The 19577-nt window shown below is 46.8% G+C and overlaps 1 protein-coding gene across 3 annotated transcripts; it reads right to left on the reverse strand.

Moving 5' to 3' along the window:
* Window positions 1-4427: 4427 nt before the first annotated feature.
* On the reverse strand, window positions 4428-19054 carry LOC118213441 (E3 ubiquitin-protein ligase RNF34-like). 3 transcript variants are annotated; one of them, XM_035392419.1, is made up of 9 exons: window positions 18918-19045; window positions 14026-14265; window positions 12306-12917; window positions 10772-10813; window positions 8920-8967; window positions 7962-8166; window positions 6682-6711; window positions 5710-5751; window positions 4428-4917 (listed from the first exon to the last, which is right to left on the reverse strand). In XM_035392419.1, exons 1-9 carry the CDS (start codon window positions 18921-18923, stop codon window positions 4730-4732), a joined length of 1413 nt encoding a protein of 470 aa, XP_035248310.1. In that variant the 5' UTR covers window positions 18924-19045; the 3' UTR covers window positions 4428-4729. The 3 variants fall into 3 exon arrangements, with proteins under 3 accessions (XP_035248310.1, XP_035248312.1, XP_035248311.1); XM_035392421.1 differs by lacking the exon at window positions 14026-14265 and having other exon boundaries at window positions 18918-19054; XM_035392420.1 differs by lacking the exon at window positions 10772-10813 and having other exon boundaries at window positions 18918-19044.
* Window positions 19055-19577: the final 523 nt, after the last annotated feature.

Genomic DNA, 19577 nt, shown 5'->3' on the forward strand with positions numbered 1-19577 from the left:
AACTTGTTCGCCCCCTTGATCTAGAGCACTGACATCTTTTCAGTTCACATTTTTGTCAACAAACATAATTGAAAACACTCCCCTTGTAGACCATTTGCGGCAGTCTTAACCCATGTACCCATGTCAGTTTCTCCCATGATAATATTTGTGTACATGACACCCATCTCTGTCTGTAACCATCCCTGATTTCCCACTGTCTAAATAAAGTATAAAAAACGTACATAAGAAGACAGAATGGATCAGCTCTGGATCTTATCATAAGGGAGGAGAGACACCAAGAGTAGGCGACACTGTCATTAGTTAAGGTACTATATTTTTATTAAAGGCTGTTCTTTTTGTCAGTTACCAAAATAAAAAGATAAACATTCCATGTTACAAAGTCCAGACCAGACCTGGTCAAACTGTCTGCAGCTGCCATTGTGACACCTTTTGAGAAATAGCAGCATGCAGTTTCCTGTTATACATACAACGCACACACACACATAAAAACATCCTCATACACTCCCATCTACATTCAGCGATCACTTTATTAGGTACACCTGCTCCTCCAAATAGCCAATCACATGGCTACAAATCAATATATATTAAGCATCCAGAAATGATAAAGGGGTTTAGATGTGTATAGGTGTACCTAACAAAGTGGCCACTGAGTGTATATCCACACACGCTTATAGACTCACACACAAGCATACACACAGAATCCCACACACACATATATATATATATATATATATATATATATATATATATATATATACATATATAGTGCAGTCCAAGTATTTGGACTCGCACAATTCTTCATTTATTTCCCTCTACTCCAACACACTGGATTTGAAATAAAACAATGAAAACGAGGTTAAAGTGCAGACGGTCGGCTTTAATTTGAGGGTATTTACATCCATGTTGGGCCAAGCCATTTAGGAATCGCAGCCCTTTTTACACAGTTCCCCAATTTTAGGGGTCCAAAAGTAATCGGACAATTGGCTGCTCAGCTGTTTCTTGGCAAGCTGTGTTTAGTTGCATCATTAGTTCATGCACAAGAATGTCGACAAAAGGTCTAGAGTTCTTTCTAGGTGGGGCATTTGCATTTGGAGTCTGTTGCTGTTGTCTCTCAACACGAGGACCAAGGAAGTGTCAATGTCAGAAAAGCAGGCCATCATGAGGGTGAAAAATCTGAATAAATCAGACAGCAAAAACATTGGGCGTGTCAAAATTAACTGTTCGGTACATTGCTGAGGAGCAAGAACACACTGGTGAGCTCAACAATAGCAAACGGCCTGGTAGACCACAGAAGACCACTGTAGTGGGTGACCACAGGATACTTTTAGTTGAGAAGAAACTGTTGAACAGATCAAGAACACCCTCCAGGATGTAGGCATAGACGTGTCAAAGACTACCATAAGGAGAAGACTACACCAGCATAACCTCAGAGGGTTCACTGCAAGATGCAAACTATGTAAGCCTGAAAAACAGAACAGCTCGCTTAGAGTTTGCTAAAAAGCACATAAAAAACTATAGTGCTTATAGACAGATGAGTATTAACCTGTACAAAAGTGATGGAAAGAAGAAAGAAAGGAAGTGCTAATAATCCAAGACTGTAATTCCTATACAGCTCACCTGATATGAATGTAAATATCCTCAAATTAAAGCTGACAGTCTTTAACCTCATATTCATTGTTTCAAATCCAATGTGCTGGAGCACAGAGCCAAAACAACAAAACTGTGTCACTGTCCAAATACTTATGGGCTGCTCTGTATATCCACACACACCCACACACACACACACGCACACACACACACACACACGCACACACATACACACACACACACGCATGCACACACACACCCACACACACACACACACGCGCACGCACACACACACACCCACACACGCATGCACACACACGCACACACACGCATGCACACACACACACACACACATACACACACACACACACGCGCACACACACACACGCACACACACACACACACGCATGCACACACACACGCACACACACACTGGTTGTAGTGTTAGTGTTTTAAAGGTCTGTTTTTGTCTCGAAACAGAAAGGGAGGAATAAAAGTAGGGTGATGAAACCTAAGTGTCCACTAGGAGGCATTAGACCAGCATACTGTGTCCTCAGCATCTCAAAGCTCCACTATCATTGGTGGACAGATCGCTCTAGCCAATCAAATCAACAGTAGTTACACCCACAACAGTGAACACAACTTCAGTAATACGAAAATTGGTACATGAAAACAATATTGTCAGATACTATTAAATATTAAACATTCAAAACAAATGAAAAATATATATACTGTATGTACATCTCAGTTAACAGTAATATCAAACATATGCAATTCATTTTACAGCAATTAATTTTCCTCTATGTATTTCTATGTACCACAAGTGTGAGTAAATCTTTCATTATGTTTTTTCTCGACAGAGGAAGATGACTGTTAAACTAAAAAAACAGAACACAATCATCATAATCCCACCTTGTAATAAAAAAAGAAAACCAAATTTTTAGAAAGTCACATTCAATCACAACATAAAACGAAGACATGTAGAATGTCAAGATTAATACTCAGCTATGAACCTTGGGGGGGGGGGGGGGGGAACCAAGTAGCACCTGTATTGTCCTTGTAAAAGTCTGGCCCCTGCCGTGCGGTAGTTCAACAGACTGAGAGAGCGAGATGGAGGAAAGAATGAGACTAATATTGCTAAGAGTCAAAGAACAGCACGAGTGCAACCTCGCAGCTCAGTGCTTTGCACATTTTAGGAGTGTGTGTGTTTTGTTTTTACCACCCATACCTCTGCTGCAGATGGGGAGGGGGGGGCAGGGGAGGGACGGGACGGGACGGGAGGGGACTTCACACTCTACGTTCTTAGATGTTGGGATGAAAGCAAAATGAGTTTATTTATTTCTTAACGTATGCTCATCCGTCTAATCGCTCCGGTAGGAAGGCCCAATTGCATTAGCGTTATGCGGTCTACGACTCCTTGTTTACTGGATCTGAGCAGCTGCTACTCATCAGCTGGAACTTAAATCACTTTCATGGAGGCTGTAACTGCAGCAGGATGGAAAAATTCACACCGGTCCATCCATTTCACACCCATGCTAAGAGTCACACACACACACACACACACACACACACATACATACACAGAATTGCCTAGGTAAGTCTACCACACTATTCTTGGCACCTCCTCCCACCCCACCCAGCCCTGCCCAGCACCTGCTTCTGCCCCCCTGACCCCACCTAGCCTCACCCCTGTGGAACACCACTATTCTGCCCCGCACCCCCCCCCCCCTCGTTCCACCTCTGTAGAACACCATTACCCTACCCCCCCACCTCCCCACCCCCCAGCCCCACCCCGCCCCGCCCCACCCCTGTAAAACAGCACTAATCCTTCATTCCATGCACTCTTTGCAGCAGATTCATTCTGTCCTTTTCCTACACCCCACACGTCTAAAAACAGCTCTGCATTTTTCTGAAAAACACTGTAAAATCACAATGGTAAACAGTCTACATTATAAGTACTGTAAACCTAGTCCTGAAAGCAGTTTAACTCAGGCTGTTATAGAAGAGAGTTCTAGAATGTAAGGACTGCTACTGGAACCCCCTTTCTCCCGTTCGTCAGTCTGGGATCTCTGCAGGGGGCTAAGAGAGAGTGAGTGAGAGAGATCCATTAAACTATCACTGCCCTCTGGTCCATCCATGGTTAGATCTCCAAATCCTCTTTGGCAGTGCTCCAGGGAGATGGGTCAAAGGTCACAGGCAAAGACCGTCTGAGCCGGGACACCATGACACTGCGTCCATTGCAGTGGTTGAGATGCTAGGAACTCTTGTATTAGATGTTTTGGTAACCTTGATTGCGGTTGCCAGTGGTTGTGGTGGTCGTTGTGGTAATGGTGTTTGTGCTAGTGGGTGTGGCGATGGTCACTGTGGTACTGTAATGGTGATTGTGTCTGTCAGTGGTAGTAGTCATGAGTCATGGTAATGGTGATTCTGATTGTCAGTGGTTGCGATGAATCATCGTGGTAATGGTGATTCTGGTAGATGGTGGTCTGATAGTTGCTGTGGTGTTTGTGATTCTGCTAACGGTGATTCTGGTGTCATTTGGAATGGTAAAACAATTCTGGGTGTCGTGGTTGTGGTGTCCGTGATTCAGGGTTTTGGTGATTCTGGTGTCAGTGGTAAAGGTGTCAGTAATTCTGGTTGCCGGTGGCTGTGCTGTCTGTGATTCTGGGTTTTGGTGATTCTGGCGTCAGTGGTAAGGGTGGCGGTGGTTCTGTTTGTTGGTAGTTGTGCTGTCCGTGATTTTGGGTGTCGGTGGTTGAGGTGCCAGTGGTAAGGGTGTCGGTGGTTCTGGCGTCAGTGGTAAGGGTGTCGGTGGTTCTGGTGTCAGTTGTGAGGGTGTCAGTGATTCTGGCGTCAGTGGTAAGGGTGTTGGTGGTTCTGGCGTCAGTGGTAAGGGTGTCGGTGGTTCTAGCGTCAGTGGTAAGGGTGTCGGTGGTTCTGGCGTCAGTGGTAAGGGTGTCGGTGGTTCTGCCGTCAGTGGTAAGGGTGTCGGCGGTTCTGGCGTCAGTTGTGAGGGTGTCAGTGATTCTGGCATCAGTGGTAAGGGTGTCGGTGGTTCTGGCGTCAGTGTTAAGGGTGTCGGTGGTTCTGGCGTCAGTGGTAAGGGTGTCGGTGGTTCTGGCGAGCGGCCGATGCCGCGGCTTTAGGACCTGAAGACGTGCACGGCGCGCACCACGTACTGCCTGCAGATGGGGCACTCGTTCATGCGCTTCCCACACCGGGTGCAGGTGACCATGTGACCACACTCCAGCAGCACACAGTCAATCACCGCATCCATGCAGATCCTGCACAGAGACTCGTCCTGATTGGTCAGCTGGGGTTTCAGACTGTCTGTGGAGAGAGGGGGGCGGAGAGAGATGTAAGACCTCCTCCATTGAGTGCAGTCTGAACAGGGGAGAAAGCTGGGTTAGCTCTGGCTAATGATTTTTTGGAAAAAGCTGTGATCCTTAAAATTTTACTGTAGGTAAAAATAGCACAAAAATGTTCCACCCTGAAATAGCTGTTATTATTGTTGATTACTTTCTTGTGAATCTGTGATCTCCAGTTCCAGTAAATAACAAAATCTACTAGGTGCAGCATTTGGGCGTGAACACCACTCATCCCTAATTGGGAGTTGACAGCTTGGGACATAGTGAAGAGTAGATGATAGACAGGGAAGTGGACCTATCACAGCCAGGTAAAGCAGTCTGTTTCCAGGACAGAACGTAACACCTGTGCTCAAACTCACACCTCCTTAATGAGGGCGTTGCATATTCACACTCATAAACACCCTGCTCTAATAGCATGAGGTGACAGGACTGAGAACACGCTCATATACAGAGCACAAGCCTGAAAAGAACCGGAACAAGATAAGAACAAGTGAGCAGTGTGACTACATTTCCCATCGTGCATCACTATGATAGGTGCACATACTTGTGGCTTCCGGCAGGTGTAAGGATGATAGGAAGTGGTGTTCTTAAAGGGATATTTCACTTTCACTACTATGACACAAGTACTTTTGTGGGGCTTACCCCATTGTATTTGCATACCGTGAATACTAGCAACATTACTTGTTGTTATACCAAAGTGAAATATCCCTTTAAGGGTGCAGCAGGGAAGCATTCACCGTGGAAACAGACTTACCATCGAGTCCACCGTTGCAGATGGGTGAGGGATATGCTACCACTGTTTGGGAAGGGACAGAAAAATACATTAAAGATCATGTCCAGTCTGAACTCAACTTCAGCACTGACCAGCATGTAGAACCCCAGAATCAGGGACTGATACTCTTAGGCTGAGGGGGAAGGGGCTTATATTCACCTTACATTTATTCATTTTTAATTTACACCCATATCTAGGGACATCAAAATGGAGCTTTAGAATGTACACAGCAGTGGGAGTACATGAGAAAGTACAAATCTCACAGAAAGTGTAACTTTTTGGTTTTTTACCTTCAGAGTCACAAAAAATGAATCATAGCTTGTTGTTAACCTGCAGTGACACTAATGTTATGAGTCACTTTAGCAAAGAAACCCATGGCTAATAGCATGAGCCAACAAAAAGAGATCTTTAACATAATCTAAATCAAATGTTTAAAATATAACTGTTCGATTGTGGCTAGTGGCATCAACGATTTCTGTCAACCGTTGATAAAAGGAAAAAGTTCCAGTACAGAATGTAGTTATTTTAAAAAAATGTGTAGTCTAGTTCACAATCAACATGAATACCACTAGACTGCAATCCATCATTGTAAGTGGTCTGAGTGCCCTGCTGCTATGTAAATTGCAGTAGTATCATTTTCCACTTAAACTACCAGGAATGATGTTTGCAAGATTGGAGTCTTAAATGTCAATTATCCAAAAGCACTGACCAATAATTTGGGATTCATTTGGGATTATAAAGTGGGATTTATCGAGTGTGTGATAAAAAAAATATCGCGTGGGCTATCAGTGGAATTCTGGCAGTTCAAACTCATTTCAAGCTTGCCAGAAATGAATGTGTAAGTTCCTACCTAAATTGTAAATTATAATATTGGAACAAAGCAGATAGGCAAAAAAGTAACAAATTCAGGAAGTCCAATAAATCAGTAAAATAATTAAACAACAAGTCACATACCTGCTGTCACGTTGTTGCTGATGTTTTCCACTGAAAAGGCAAACAAAGGGAAAGTTTCAATAGACTTAGATTAGGTAGGAACAATACTAAGCAGATCAGACCTGTGCATAATTATTTTTTATGTTGTTAATTAATACCTAACATCGCTAATGAATCGCAGACTACAGTTAGAAATAATTAAATGAACACTCCTTGAAGTATATGCAAAAAATCATGAATAATTTACCAGAAATATATTAGTGGGAAGAGAGATAGGATAATTAAACCCCTAGGGCCTGTTGTTGAAGGCATGCTCTGTGTCTGTGTGTGTGCGTGCGTGCATGCGTGCGTGTGTGTGCGTGCCTGTGTCTGTGTGTGTACGTGCGTGCGTGTGTGCGTGCCTGTGTCTGTGTGTGTACGTGTCTGTGTGTGTGCGTGTCTGTGTGTGTGTGCGTGCCTGTGTCTGTGTGTGTATGTGCGTGTCTGTGCGTGTGTGCGCGTATGCATGTGCGTTGCGATGCAGGGACAGCCTGCCCCACCCGACAGCGCTCATCTCTGTGTATCCTGTCACCTCCCCTACTGCACAACACCCTCAGCACCATGGACAGCAGCTGCATCCCAGAACAGCACAGTACAGACACCTCCTCTTCTGCAGCCCAGAGCAGCACAGTACAGACACCTCCTCTTCTGCAGCCCAGAGCAGCACAGTACAGACACCTCCTCTTCTGCAGCCCAGAGCAGCACAGTACAGACATCTCCTCTTCTGCAGCCCAGAGCAGCACAGTACAGACAGCTCCTCTTCTGCAGCCCAGAGCAGCCCAGAGCAGCACAGGGCAGCACAGGGCAGCACAGATAGCAGTCATAATGACTCTGTTACTGGAAGCCTGCAGTTGCCTATGTTCCATCCTGGCTGCAGGTAATAAAAGCCCATCAGTTCCTCCATAAAAACCGCTGCAGCCCAACAGCCAGGGAACTGACACTGACTGTGAATCTAAAGAGACTGACCTTCTCTGTTCACCCCTCCAGGGACGTGTCACAGCCCACCCCAAGCCTCCCCCCACACCGGCCACACCAGCACTACCGAGCCTCCCTTCATTCCCATCTCTGCCAGTCACCTGCCCATCTGTTCCTCACAGCCTCCCAGCCATCTTGGTTTTGTTAATGACTATGCTGTCCCGCCCATTTTAAAGGAGAGTGGAGGGTCGGCTCTCCTTTAAAAAAGTGTGTGTGTGTGTGTGGGTGCTTGTGTCTGAGTGTGTGTCTGTGGATGCGAGCGCGATGCGTCGGGCGTGGCCGCTCACGTGACTTCCTGTTGTACTCGTTCTCCCGGTACAGCCTGTTCACCCGCTCCACCAGCTCCCACTTCTCGCAGCAGCCAGAGTAGTTCACAAAGTTCCGCGCCAGGATCTCCTTCAGCTGGCGCACCGACAGGCCCTCGATGTCGTCCGCGTTGGCCAGGTCCGACAGCGACGCTCGGGCCTGCCTCTGCGCCAGGGGCGTGGCCTCCTGCGGGGAAACCAATCAGCACTACCCTGTAGAACCTCAGAGATACCAATCAAACTGCACTCATTCCAAACTCTGCCCCATAGAACCTCTGAGAGACCAATCAAACTACACTCATTCTGCACACTACTCTGTAGAACCTCACAGATACCAATCAAACTACACTCATTCTGCACACTACCCTGTAGAACCTCACAGATACCAATCAAACTACACTCATTCTGCACACTAACCTGTAGAACCTCAAAGATACCAGTCAAACTGTACTTATTCTGAACACTACCCTGGAGAACCTCAGCAATACCAATCAAACAGGACTCGTTCTGCACACTACCCTGTAGAACCGCAACATTCTGGAAAATTTACATTGTGTACATGTCCTCTTTTGACCTCAATATTACTATGCAACCCTACTGCATAAATACACTCCACACAGACAGGATAATTACATGCAACGTGATTGATAATACAGTATGCTGTGTATACTGGCATTAAACATGGCACAAAACTGGGTCCTGCCAGTGAAAGACAACAATCTCTGTGTACTTAATTAACAGTTAATAGAACTGAATGATGATGTAATTTCCCCTTTGATGGCATCCTGTTCCCATGTATGATTTCAAATTTCAAGTCTCCCATGATGGCAGTTGACTGTGGAACAAAAAGAGGCTAAATCTATGTAGTACAAGCCGAGCTCTGACTGACAGGGAAGTGACAGACGGACAGACATACCAAAATGAACGCTAAGCTCCTCACCTCTGACTCCAGGTTCGGGAGAGAGAGGGAGGTGGGCTCCCTGTTACCCTGTGTGAGAGAAACACGTTTGTCATCACTGTGCACGCAAGACATAACCACATCTAACATGCTGTATTTGATTTTTGTGCTGTTGGAACAGTTGCTTTTATATATCTGCTCTGCCTTATGGTAGGCCATTGGGTCAGATAAACTTTCTAGCATATAGCAGATATTATTAATAAACAAATAGCAGAAACAACACCTACAGCCTCAATCTTAGAAGTCAGTACACTGTATCTATAACGTCAATCGTACAAGTCAGTACACTGTACCCAAAACCTCAATCTTACAAGTCAGTACACTGTACCTAAAACCTCAATCTTACAAGTCAGTACACTGTACCTAAAACCTCCATCTTACAAGTCAGTACACTGTACCTAAAACCTCAATCTTACAAGTCAGTACACTGTACATACAACCTCAGTCTTACAAGTCAGTACACTGTACCTAAAACCTCAATCTTACAAGTCAGTACACTGTACCTAAAACCTCCATCTTACAAGTCAGTACACTGTACCTAAAACCTCAATCTTACAAGTCAGTACACTGTACATACAACCTCAGTCTTACAAGTCAGTACACTGTACCAACAACCTCCATCTTACAAGTCAGTACACTGTACCAACAACCTCCATCTTACAAGTCAGTACACTATACCTAAAACCTCAATCTTACAAGTCAGTACACTGTACATACAACCTCAGTCTTACAAGTCAGTACACTGTACCAACAACCTCCATCTTACAAGTCAGTACACTGTACCTAAAACCTCAATCTTACAAGGCAGTGCACTGTACATACAACCTCAGTCTTTCAAGTCAGTACACTGTACCTACAACCTCAATCTTACAAGTCAGTACACTGTACCCAAAACCTCAATCTTACAAGTCAGTACACTGTACCTAAAACCTCAATCTTACAAGTCAGTACACTGTACCTAAAACCTCAATCTTACAAGTTAGTACACTGTACATACAACCTCAGTCTTACAGCACTCTCCAGTCTTAGAGCAGAAACATTGGCCACAGCTGCAGTCCACCGTTCAAAAACCTGCACATAAGTTGGTGGGTATTTTGCTAGGAAAAGCATGCTCACAGCAAAGCAGGTGTGGATGTGTCCTGAGCAGTGCAATCTAATGCCCTTTCTCTCTCCACCTGGGGCAGATTCTGTTTGACTTTGTGACCCAGAGCGATCAATGTGACAGATCAATATGGATTCCCTGTGTCCAAACCCTATTTACATAAATGTTGCTTCAATTCCTAGTCACATGTGTCAGACATTTTAAAAATGTCATGTTATGGGTGGGTGGGGTGGGGTGGGGTGAGAAAGTAGGCTTCTGTCTCCACAAAATGGCTGCTGTTGCAGTGTTTCCCCTACATAGAGTGTCGCTGTGGATTTCTGGCACCGCTGCTAGAATTAAATTTAATGCTGCGCTTCGAGGCAAATGGGTCCATTGGCTCAGAATAACTTTGTTGGAAGAAACAACTGAAGCTGTGGCATACATTATCTCGCAAAACATTTATTACTTGACACTACGAGCAGAACACTAATCTATTACCATATTGTTCACATATCGGGCATAAAACACTCATAAATGGTTGCGTTCGCTGACTCTTGCTTTGAAATCAACTTGTAACATGTGCAACGGTGTAAGCTTGTAACGGGAACGTTTGCGGCCTCTGACTTCCTGACCGCGGGAGGACCCTCCTCTCGGTCACGTTCGCGGTTAACGTCTCTGGTCAACCGGGGCATAAAGAAGTGCCTGTTCCTCTGCGCCTGTCCCCTTCCTCCTGTGACCCTGCAATAAACTCACTGCTTGATCGATTAGGCACCAGTTTGAGGCAGGAGCTCCCCCCTAGGAGGAGAAAATGGAGAATCCCATTTAGTACGCTTTAAACATTGAAATTGCAGTAAATGTTTGATTGACAGCTCCAATACAACGAGCCAATCAAATGTTCGGGTGCACAAAATGATCTACCGATGCGGTTACAGGGAACACACACATAGGATTCCGTTGCATCGGTGACTTTATGAGCATAAAAACTCCAGACTTAACAAAAAAAAACTTCACAGCTTTGCTCTGAGGGTAAAGACACTTGTCTAACCGACCAAACGCACTCCTTAAGGACCTTGACGGACTATGTGGAGTGCACCATCCCGCATCTTGCTTCATCGCCGAGACAGATTTGGCCTGCCACCATCCACCAAAATAAACCACGCCGGTTTATTTCTCATCGACAGCTGGTTAGAGGAAGAAGTATCTTCAGACCTTTTCCCCGATATCTCCCTTGCGGCCGGACCCAAGCGGAAGATCTGTGCACGTCCAACGTCTCTTTCCAGATACAATGCCACGTTTACTCACGAACATCCACAGAGCTTCATTTGTCCAGGTTTTCATCAAAAACGACTTTCTACCAAGTACACAAACTTTGCATAGCTGTACAAGGAACCACTCTGGGTAAGTGGTACCTGAATTTCAATTTTGGGTGAACTGCCCCTTTAAACAACCACAGGCTTCAGACTCCTGTTTTAGCATTTTTAACAAACCTGTACAAGATTCCTGCCCCACAGGCACACCTACACAGTAAAATGTCCAGTGTTAATTTAACTCTAACTTGCCCATAGTAAGAATTGATTTAACACTGAACATTTTACTCCATGTAGCTCCACCCCACAGCCACGCCTTGCGCTGCTACACAGCCACACTTAGCTCCGCCACACAGCCACACCTAGCCCCACCCCACAACCACACCTAGCCCTGCCCCACAACCACGCCTAGCCCTGCCCCACAACCACACCTAGCCCTGCCCCACAACCACACCTAGCCCCGCCCCACAACCACACCTAGCCCCACCCCACAACCACGCCTAGCCCTGCCCCACAACCACACCTAGCCCTGCCCCACAACCACACCTAGCCCCACCCCACAACCACACCTAGCCCTGCCCCACAACCACACCTAGCCCCGCCCCACAACCATGCCTAGCCCCACCCCACAACCATGCCTAGCCCCACCCCACAACCACACCTAGCACTGCCCCACAACCACACCTAGCCCCACCCCACAACCACACCTAGCCTCGCCCCACAACCATGCCTAGCCCCTCCCCACAACCACGCCTAGCCCCACCCCACACCATGCCTAGCCCCACCCCACAACCACGCCTAGCCCTGCCCCACAGCCACGCCTATTCCAGCCCTTCAAACTTTCATGTGTCCCCATTTCCCACCAGTAACATAGTCAATCTAACACTACATCAGCAACAGTTTACATCTGCAGCTACCTCTGCTCATTGTAATTTATATTCAGAAAGACACTGGAAGAACAGCGAGAGAGAAAGCAGTACCTGGCTGGTGGTCCCTGAGCTGTCTCTCCTGCTGATTGGTTCTCCCAGAGGGGCAGAGACTGTGGAGTGTTTGGAGGCAGAGCGTGTGGTTGAAGGAGGTGGGGCAGACGGGGGGCGGGAGGGAAAACTGCCTGTGTTGGGGCTGTCAAGGTCATCGGGGTCATCAGTGTCCTCAGGGTCATCGGGATCATCAGGGTCGTCGGGGTCATCGGGATCGCTAGGGTCATCAGGGTCATCGGGGTCGTCAGGGTCATCAGCGTCGTCAGGATCACTAGGGTCATCGGGATCGTCAAGGTCGTCGGGGTCATCGGGGTCGTCAGGGTCATCTGGATCGCTGCGGTCATCGGGACTGCCGAGGTCGTCGGGGTCGTCGTGCCCCGCCCCCCGGTGGCACAACACCAGGTCCACCAGGTCGGCCTTCTCCCTGCAGGTATCCGTGGCGACGTTGTGCAGCTGCAGGTACTGGCGCAGGTCCTTGACGCGCAGGCGCATGAGCTGCGGCCGCTGGAACGCAGTACCCCTCAGCAGCTGGCAGGTGGCGCAGCGGTGCAGCTCATCCTGCGGCTCCGCGCACACCGAGCAGAAACTCTTCTTACAGTCGCAGCACACATACTGCAAGACAGGGGGCGAGAGAGGCAGGGGGAGGGAGGGAGAGAGGGAGAGATCGGGGAAAGAGAGGGAGAGAGGGAGGGAGAGGGAGGGGAAAGAGAGGGGGACAGGCAGAGAGAGAGGGGGAGGGAGGGAGGGAGAGAGAGAGCGGGGAAAAAGAGGGGGAAAGGTAGAGAGAGAGGGGGGACAAAGGGAGGGAGAGAGAGCGGGGACAGAGAGGGGGAGAGGCAGAGAGAGAGGGGGAGGGAGGGAGGGAGAGGGAGAGCAGGGAAAGGGAGGGAGAGGGAAGCAGAGGGAGAGAGAGCGGGGAAAGAGAGGGGGAGAGGCGGATAGAGAGGGGGAGGGAGGGAGGGAGAGAGAGATCGGGGAAAGAGGGGGAGAGGCAGAGAGATTTTGAATTTTATCCTCGTGCAAGCGGTGTGTGCGTGGCATGTATGTGTGGGGCTGGGCGTTGGTGGCGACAGGCACGTGTGTGGAAGTGATACCTCACAAGGGGGAGCGTGAGGATTGTCCTAATGACGGAGAACAAGCTCCACAGAGAGGTCTCCCCCATCCCTTTAACATCCTGCTCCAAGCCTCCGTAGCCCCGCCCTGCCCCGCCCACTCTGAGACCTGCCGATGCACAGCCTTCCTGGGTGTGAAAAATCTCCCTGAAATTAGTAATACTCTCACCAGTAGAAGTGGGAGTGACAGGAGTAGTAGTAAGAAGTAGTAATAATAGAAGTAGCATTAGTCATTATAGTAGCAGTAGTAGCGATATTAATAGTGGTAGCATTAGCAATTATATTAATATTAGTAAAGGTAGCAGCAATAATATTTATACCTATAGCAGTAGTGGTAGAGGTAATACTAGTACTAACAGTGCTAGAAGTAGCAGTCGTGTTAACAGAAGAGTCACATTAATATTAGCGCTAGTAGCAGCAGCAGCAGCAGTGAAGCAGTAGTGTAAAAGCAGCAATGGCAGCGCTAGCGGTTAGTTAGCCTTAGCAGCGGCAGAAGTGGTTTCTCACACTTCCTCCTGCATTCCTCCGAGCCCCCTGTGCCAGGCCCACCCCACGCCCGCGGCACGCCCCCGGGGGCGCCACGCCCGTCGCCCAGCCTCGCGGCTCACCTTCCTCCTGAAGACGGAGAAGGTCTGGCCGCAGGCCTTGCAGACCAGACCGGCGGAGGCAGGGGCGGGGGGGGCGGGGGCGGCGGCGGTGGGGGCGGCGGCGGCGGCGGAGTGGGGGTAGGCGGAGTAGGCGGCGCTGGGCGCGAAGCGGAACGGCTGCTGGCCCCGCACCGGGCCGCCCGTCCCCATCACCTCATTCAGGAGCCCGCAGCACGACGCCCACACGGAGGAGGCCCCCGCCTGCGGAGACACACGCACACGCCGTCAGGGGCGGGGCTCAACGGGGAGGGGGCGGGGCTTAGCGAAGCAGGGCGGGGCAAACCTGAGGAGCTGGGGCACATGGGAGGAGGCAGGGCATACGGGGGGGCAGGGCGTGGCATACAAGAGGGGAGACTGTACCCGTTACCGTGGAGGCACCAGAGAGAGAGAGAGCGTACAGCCCATCGTCCGTGACATAGCATCGCGGCACAGAGCTTAATGTCGCTGCGGCTGTTAGCTGAACCAAATCGTTCCCACTAGACCTATTTTCTGCATTCTATGTGATGACAGTTTGTTTAATTGATTTCCGTAAATTATTTCATTGAAAGGTTGCTTAAGAAAAGGTAGGCTGAAAGGATAATTATCCTATGTCGTAGTTGTTATATAGAAATAGTTACCTCCGGCAACAGTTGACGGGTTATGTTTTTGTCCAACCCCATCTGTCGGGTTGTCTGTCTGACTCTTAGCAGGATATCTCCAAAAGTTTCATTGAAACTTTGTGGAATGCTTGGTCATGGGGCAAGGAAGACCTGATTAATCTTTAACACCAATTGGCCAAAGGGGGGAGTGGCAGTGGGCATATGTTTCACCAAAAGGCATATAACTTTCGAACAGATTTACATAAAACCAGGAAACTTTGTGGAAATGTTGATCAGGAGGCAATGAAAAACAGATTAAAGTTTTGTACCAATTAGACAAAGGGAGGCGTGGCAGTGGGTGTGCCTTCTCACAAAAAGGCATATAACTTCCGAACTAATTCATTTAACTCAACTCAAGCCAGGACTAAATTCACTTAGGCCTAAGTGAAATTGGTACACTTCATAAGAAACTTTTAAAACAGTAACTGATTGATTAATTGCCACGCTAACTCAAATTCCAGCCTGTTTCTACCTCACGGGACATTCTGTTTGCAGTCATGTTTGAGTTCTCGCAGAGTAAATATATTACTCCTGAAGTACAACAGATCGAATCGAATCCTCATAAAGATGTTAAATCGACTCCATCAAATAATAGTAAAATGCACAGATTTTTATAGCAACAGGCTGTGATCTCATCTTTTCTGTACTTATCTGTCTCTGGATATATTAAAATCTGACTGGCGTTTTTAATAATGCTGAATTCTGAACCGCTACCTGGATCTCTTGCATGCTTTATCTTTCACCTGTTAATATGACTATCCCTGTCACACAGGGGTTTACACAGTCTAATACCTGTGCATTCCGTACGCTAGCTTCAACCTCGCAGGAATAAACATGCAGAACGAAGCCTCACATCGACCTTCTGTGTGCGACCTCCTCCTGGACCTAGGTCACACACCGAAAGTATATAATTCAAGCAAGATCAGAAAGGAAGGAAAACATCCGTGTAGCTTATCTTCTGATCCTGAAATCTGTGCTGTTATTCTTATTCAGTATCCTGCATACATGGCTCCTAGATTGTGCATGAGGTGGGCCACATCCCTGCAGAAAATTCCAGTTTAAACCAGCCTAAACTGGTCAGGCTGGTTTAAGCCGTGTGTCTGACACTCAGAGCTGGTTTTGGCTGGTCGACCAGCTGTTCACCAGCAGACCAGCCTGTAGTGAGCTAGTCCACCAGTTTTGGCACCACCTTACTAGGCACTAGCAGCTTAGCCACCTTTAACCAGCTTTGACCAGCCACAAACCAGTCTTAGCTGATCATTTCACCAGGGATGTTTGTCAAAAAATATTGGTCTGTATTATACATACCCCATGGACATTCAAATCAGTGAAATTAAACCCTGCACTAACTGTATACTGAATACAAGTTGCAGAGCACATACAAGTTACACACAGTATTTTGTTACAAATATTTAAATTCCACATATGAATATATACACATCATCTAGCCTATAAGCCATATGCCTATTTTAACTATTTACGTTTGGTTGTGAGTTTGTTAAGTTTAAGAGCCACTGTCCTGTATTTTATGGATAGCCAAAAGAGTCACAAAAGCCTTGGATAGTGTGTCAGAATTGTCCTGTCAGAGTAGTAAAAATAAAATTAAAAAGCCTATATTAGATGAGGCGTGCAAATCACCTTACTAATTGGCTACCTAGCAACCCCTGCCGGTCGACCCATAGAATTCAGCCAAAGCCGCATATGAAAAGCCTTCCTCCAGTTCTATGCCTCGGTAGCCGTAGTCATCAGCTTAAAGAGAAACAGCAGGCAACACCACGCGGAGGAGAACGGTGTATGTCAACATCTTTTTTCTCATTTTTTCAAATGTTATTTTTCCCTGTTTTTTAACCCACCCACTGGGGATGCGCAAAGCCAGTGCATTCATAGTGCCGGTCCCAAGCCCGGATAAATGGGGAGGGTTGCGTCAGGAAGGGCATCCGGCGTAAAAACATATGCCAAATCAAAATAGGCGGATCTGATCCGCTGTGGCGACCCCTAACGGGAACAGCCGAAAGAAGAAGAAGAAGATTTTTCCCTGTTTTTCTCCAAATGTAGCGGCCAATCATACTCTAGTACTATTCAGTTCCCTGCGTACTGCTGAAAATTCGCTGCTACAAAACTCCATGGAGCGCAACCTCGTCGGTTGGTCGGCACGACTTCTCGAGCCCCGGACCTTAATGCCGCTCTGTGCGTGCCGAATCTCTCCGGCGAGTAGCACCCACCCCTCCTCTGGAGCGGCCGTCCAATTCACTCCCACAATGCACCGGCTGTACCCGGATCCGGCACGGAGAGCAAACGCATTGACTCTAAAGCCAGCGCTTTGACCGCTGCGCCACCACGGCGCACAATTCCAATTCACTTTCTCCGTTGCCATTATACCAGTACAATGAACCCGCGTACGCACTTCCCGTGCACACAAAGAAGACAAACTAAAATAGAATTATAACCCAGAAAAAGAGTCCACACTCTCCTGATTCAGCAGTGGGGTTCCGCGCATGTATGCAGGCAGCTGCGGGGGCAGATGATTTGCCATTGCAAAATGGGATGGGAATTGGATACTGTCGGCACCAAATTAATTTTTTAAAATTGTGGTTGGAATGGAAGCCAGGAGGATCCCCACCCCCCCGACATACACACAGACACAGCCACACAAACACACACACACACCATCCATCTCGGATAGCCGTTCTTCAGTATATATTACCTTATTCCAATATATTATCATATATACGGAACCTGTTTTTGGGGCCACTTCAATTCAGGTTGTTTTAAATCAGAAAGATACAGTTACACTTGCATAGAAAATTGAAATTTCACCAAAATCTGCTATTATGAATATTATACGTGTACAGGATATGGTTAATTTATTGTTTTATGCACAGGGGAAAACAAAATATAAAAAGTAAGTGCCCAGACAGAAATAAAACTGATTGGTGAACATGTGAAATGTCCATCTCTAACATCATTACAGATTAAATTACCCTGCAATTATTCAGTGCTATTCTTGCTGAGTGTGGCATTCTTGGAAGTGATTATCCTGTAGGCCCAAATGATATCTCTTAAATCCTGTTCAAAAAGTACGAAAATTATTATTAGTTTTTTTTAAGGGGGAGGGGTGGGGCGCTAAACTGCTTAGCTGACGGCGGAGTTTGTCAATTGTGTAGTTAGCATGCCATGTCCCGAGCATGCCACTGACACTAATTTGAAGACATACTGCCTGCGGCACAATGAATACCGCTCGCAAACGTGGTGGCCTCTTGCCAAGCATTTCATGCGATCTTACTCGCACATTTTTTTAATTCCTCAGACAATGCGATTACAAAATACAGCTGTTTAAAAAAAAAAAGCATATTTGTGTCAGTGGGATATGACCTGTGCTTTTAATAAATACAGGCTGTATAACAACACCCCCCACCCACCCACACTTTCTTTTTTTTGCAGGGCAATGTTGTGGTTACATTTACCTTTACATCTGCATTTCCATGTGTAATCGTCATCTCCATCATAATAACCATTATCATAATCGTCATCATCACCATCATCGTGGTTGTTGAATTGATATAATCACTTGTATTTCATCGCCAGTTGCTCGATAGCGGTAACTGATCAGCCTGCGTGTTTATGTTTATTCAAAGCTTCAGCATAGACCCTTCCACGCAACGACTGCGGTAATAAAAGCGGGATCCCGTTAGAATCGGAGTTGTGCTATAAATGACCACTACCAATCCGTTCTCGCGCCAGCCAGTATTGACAGCGGCTACGGCAGGTTAGCTGCAGAGACGGAAGTGAAATTTTGCGAGTCCTAAGATGCAGTGTCTCACGCTTTAATGCCACTTTGTAGGTCGACACAAACGTTTAATCGTGGTATGATATGCTTTTCTAATGAATAGGGAATATGCATAAATATTTAAATCTTTGCAGCAGGCTATACCTGCCGGCAAAAATGAACTGATGTAAACGGCAATTCACGCTAGCTTGCCGCCCCCTAAAATAAATGTAGCAATATATAGGACGTTGTGTAAATGACTATATGCAGTTGAATGTATATTGGAATTTTGCGAGTTATCTTGAAACAAAAAGAGCATCCGGTCATTCCCCTCCGTCACTAATGCCACCCCAATATTAAAGTTAAAGCCTAGCAACGCCCTGGAATGTTCGGTTCAATTGATAAAGCAAAATTATGCATGCATTCATATGATAGGAAAATTGCCGTACCTTCATAGTAACTCCTGATTGTGGAATTTACCAAAAATATTGAAAGGATGACCATTGCAAGCGCAGCACTGAGCTCTCCATTACGTATTCGTTTTTCTGTCACTTCCACTGAATTTGTAGAACGAGTATAACATAATGGACAGGCTTTGTACCAATGACAACAGAGACCAAGGCAACCTTATCCTGTAAAGGCCAATCATCGATGTGTGTAACGCCAAAGGGGCGTTTACTTTGATTTCGGCTATTTCAGTGGGCGCGCGTGTATAGGCTGTACTAGCTGGTGGAGTGTGCAGGCGTAGCGTAAACGTGCCCATTTTTAATGCAACTGACGCAGCATGCGCCGGAGACATTCGGCTTTCTTCCTTTGGCAGGATTAGGAGGAAAAGACGTCTGATCGATTTAAGATATCTTTTCACGCTGTAGCCTACACATCTGGGCTTCAAAGGGTCTACCTGAATACAATGGTATATCTTGCTAGCAAACAGGCCACTGTAGCTCAATGGCTTGCCATATCAAACTGTGAAATTTTTTCGTGAAAGCATGTGGCTAAAATAAATTGCGCTTAGCTCGGTCAGCCAGGCTTTGTGATTAATTTCTGTGCACGGGTCTATTCATGAAGACACTGCCTGGTACCGGGCTGAATTAATATAAATATATTGG

Source organism: Anguilla anguilla, chromosome 14 (assembly GCF_013347855.1).
Source record: "Anguilla anguilla isolate fAngAng1 chromosome 14, fAngAng1.pri, whole genome shotgun sequence".
NCBI lineage: Eukaryota > Metazoa > Chordata > Actinopteri > Anguilliformes > Anguillidae > Anguilla > Anguilla anguilla.

Bases quoted from the DNA above. Each gene is read 5' to 3' on its own strand.
- LOC118213441 (XM_035392419.1), bottom strand. The intron at 12,918-14,025 runs GTGAGCCGCGAG...CCTGTCTTGCAG, and splicing joins TCTCCGTCTTCAGGAGGAAG to TATGTGTGCTGCGACTGTAA. The intron at 5,752-6,681 runs GTATGTGACTTG...CTTCCCAAACAG, and splicing joins CAGCAACAACGTGACAGCAG to TGGTAGCATATCCCTCACCC.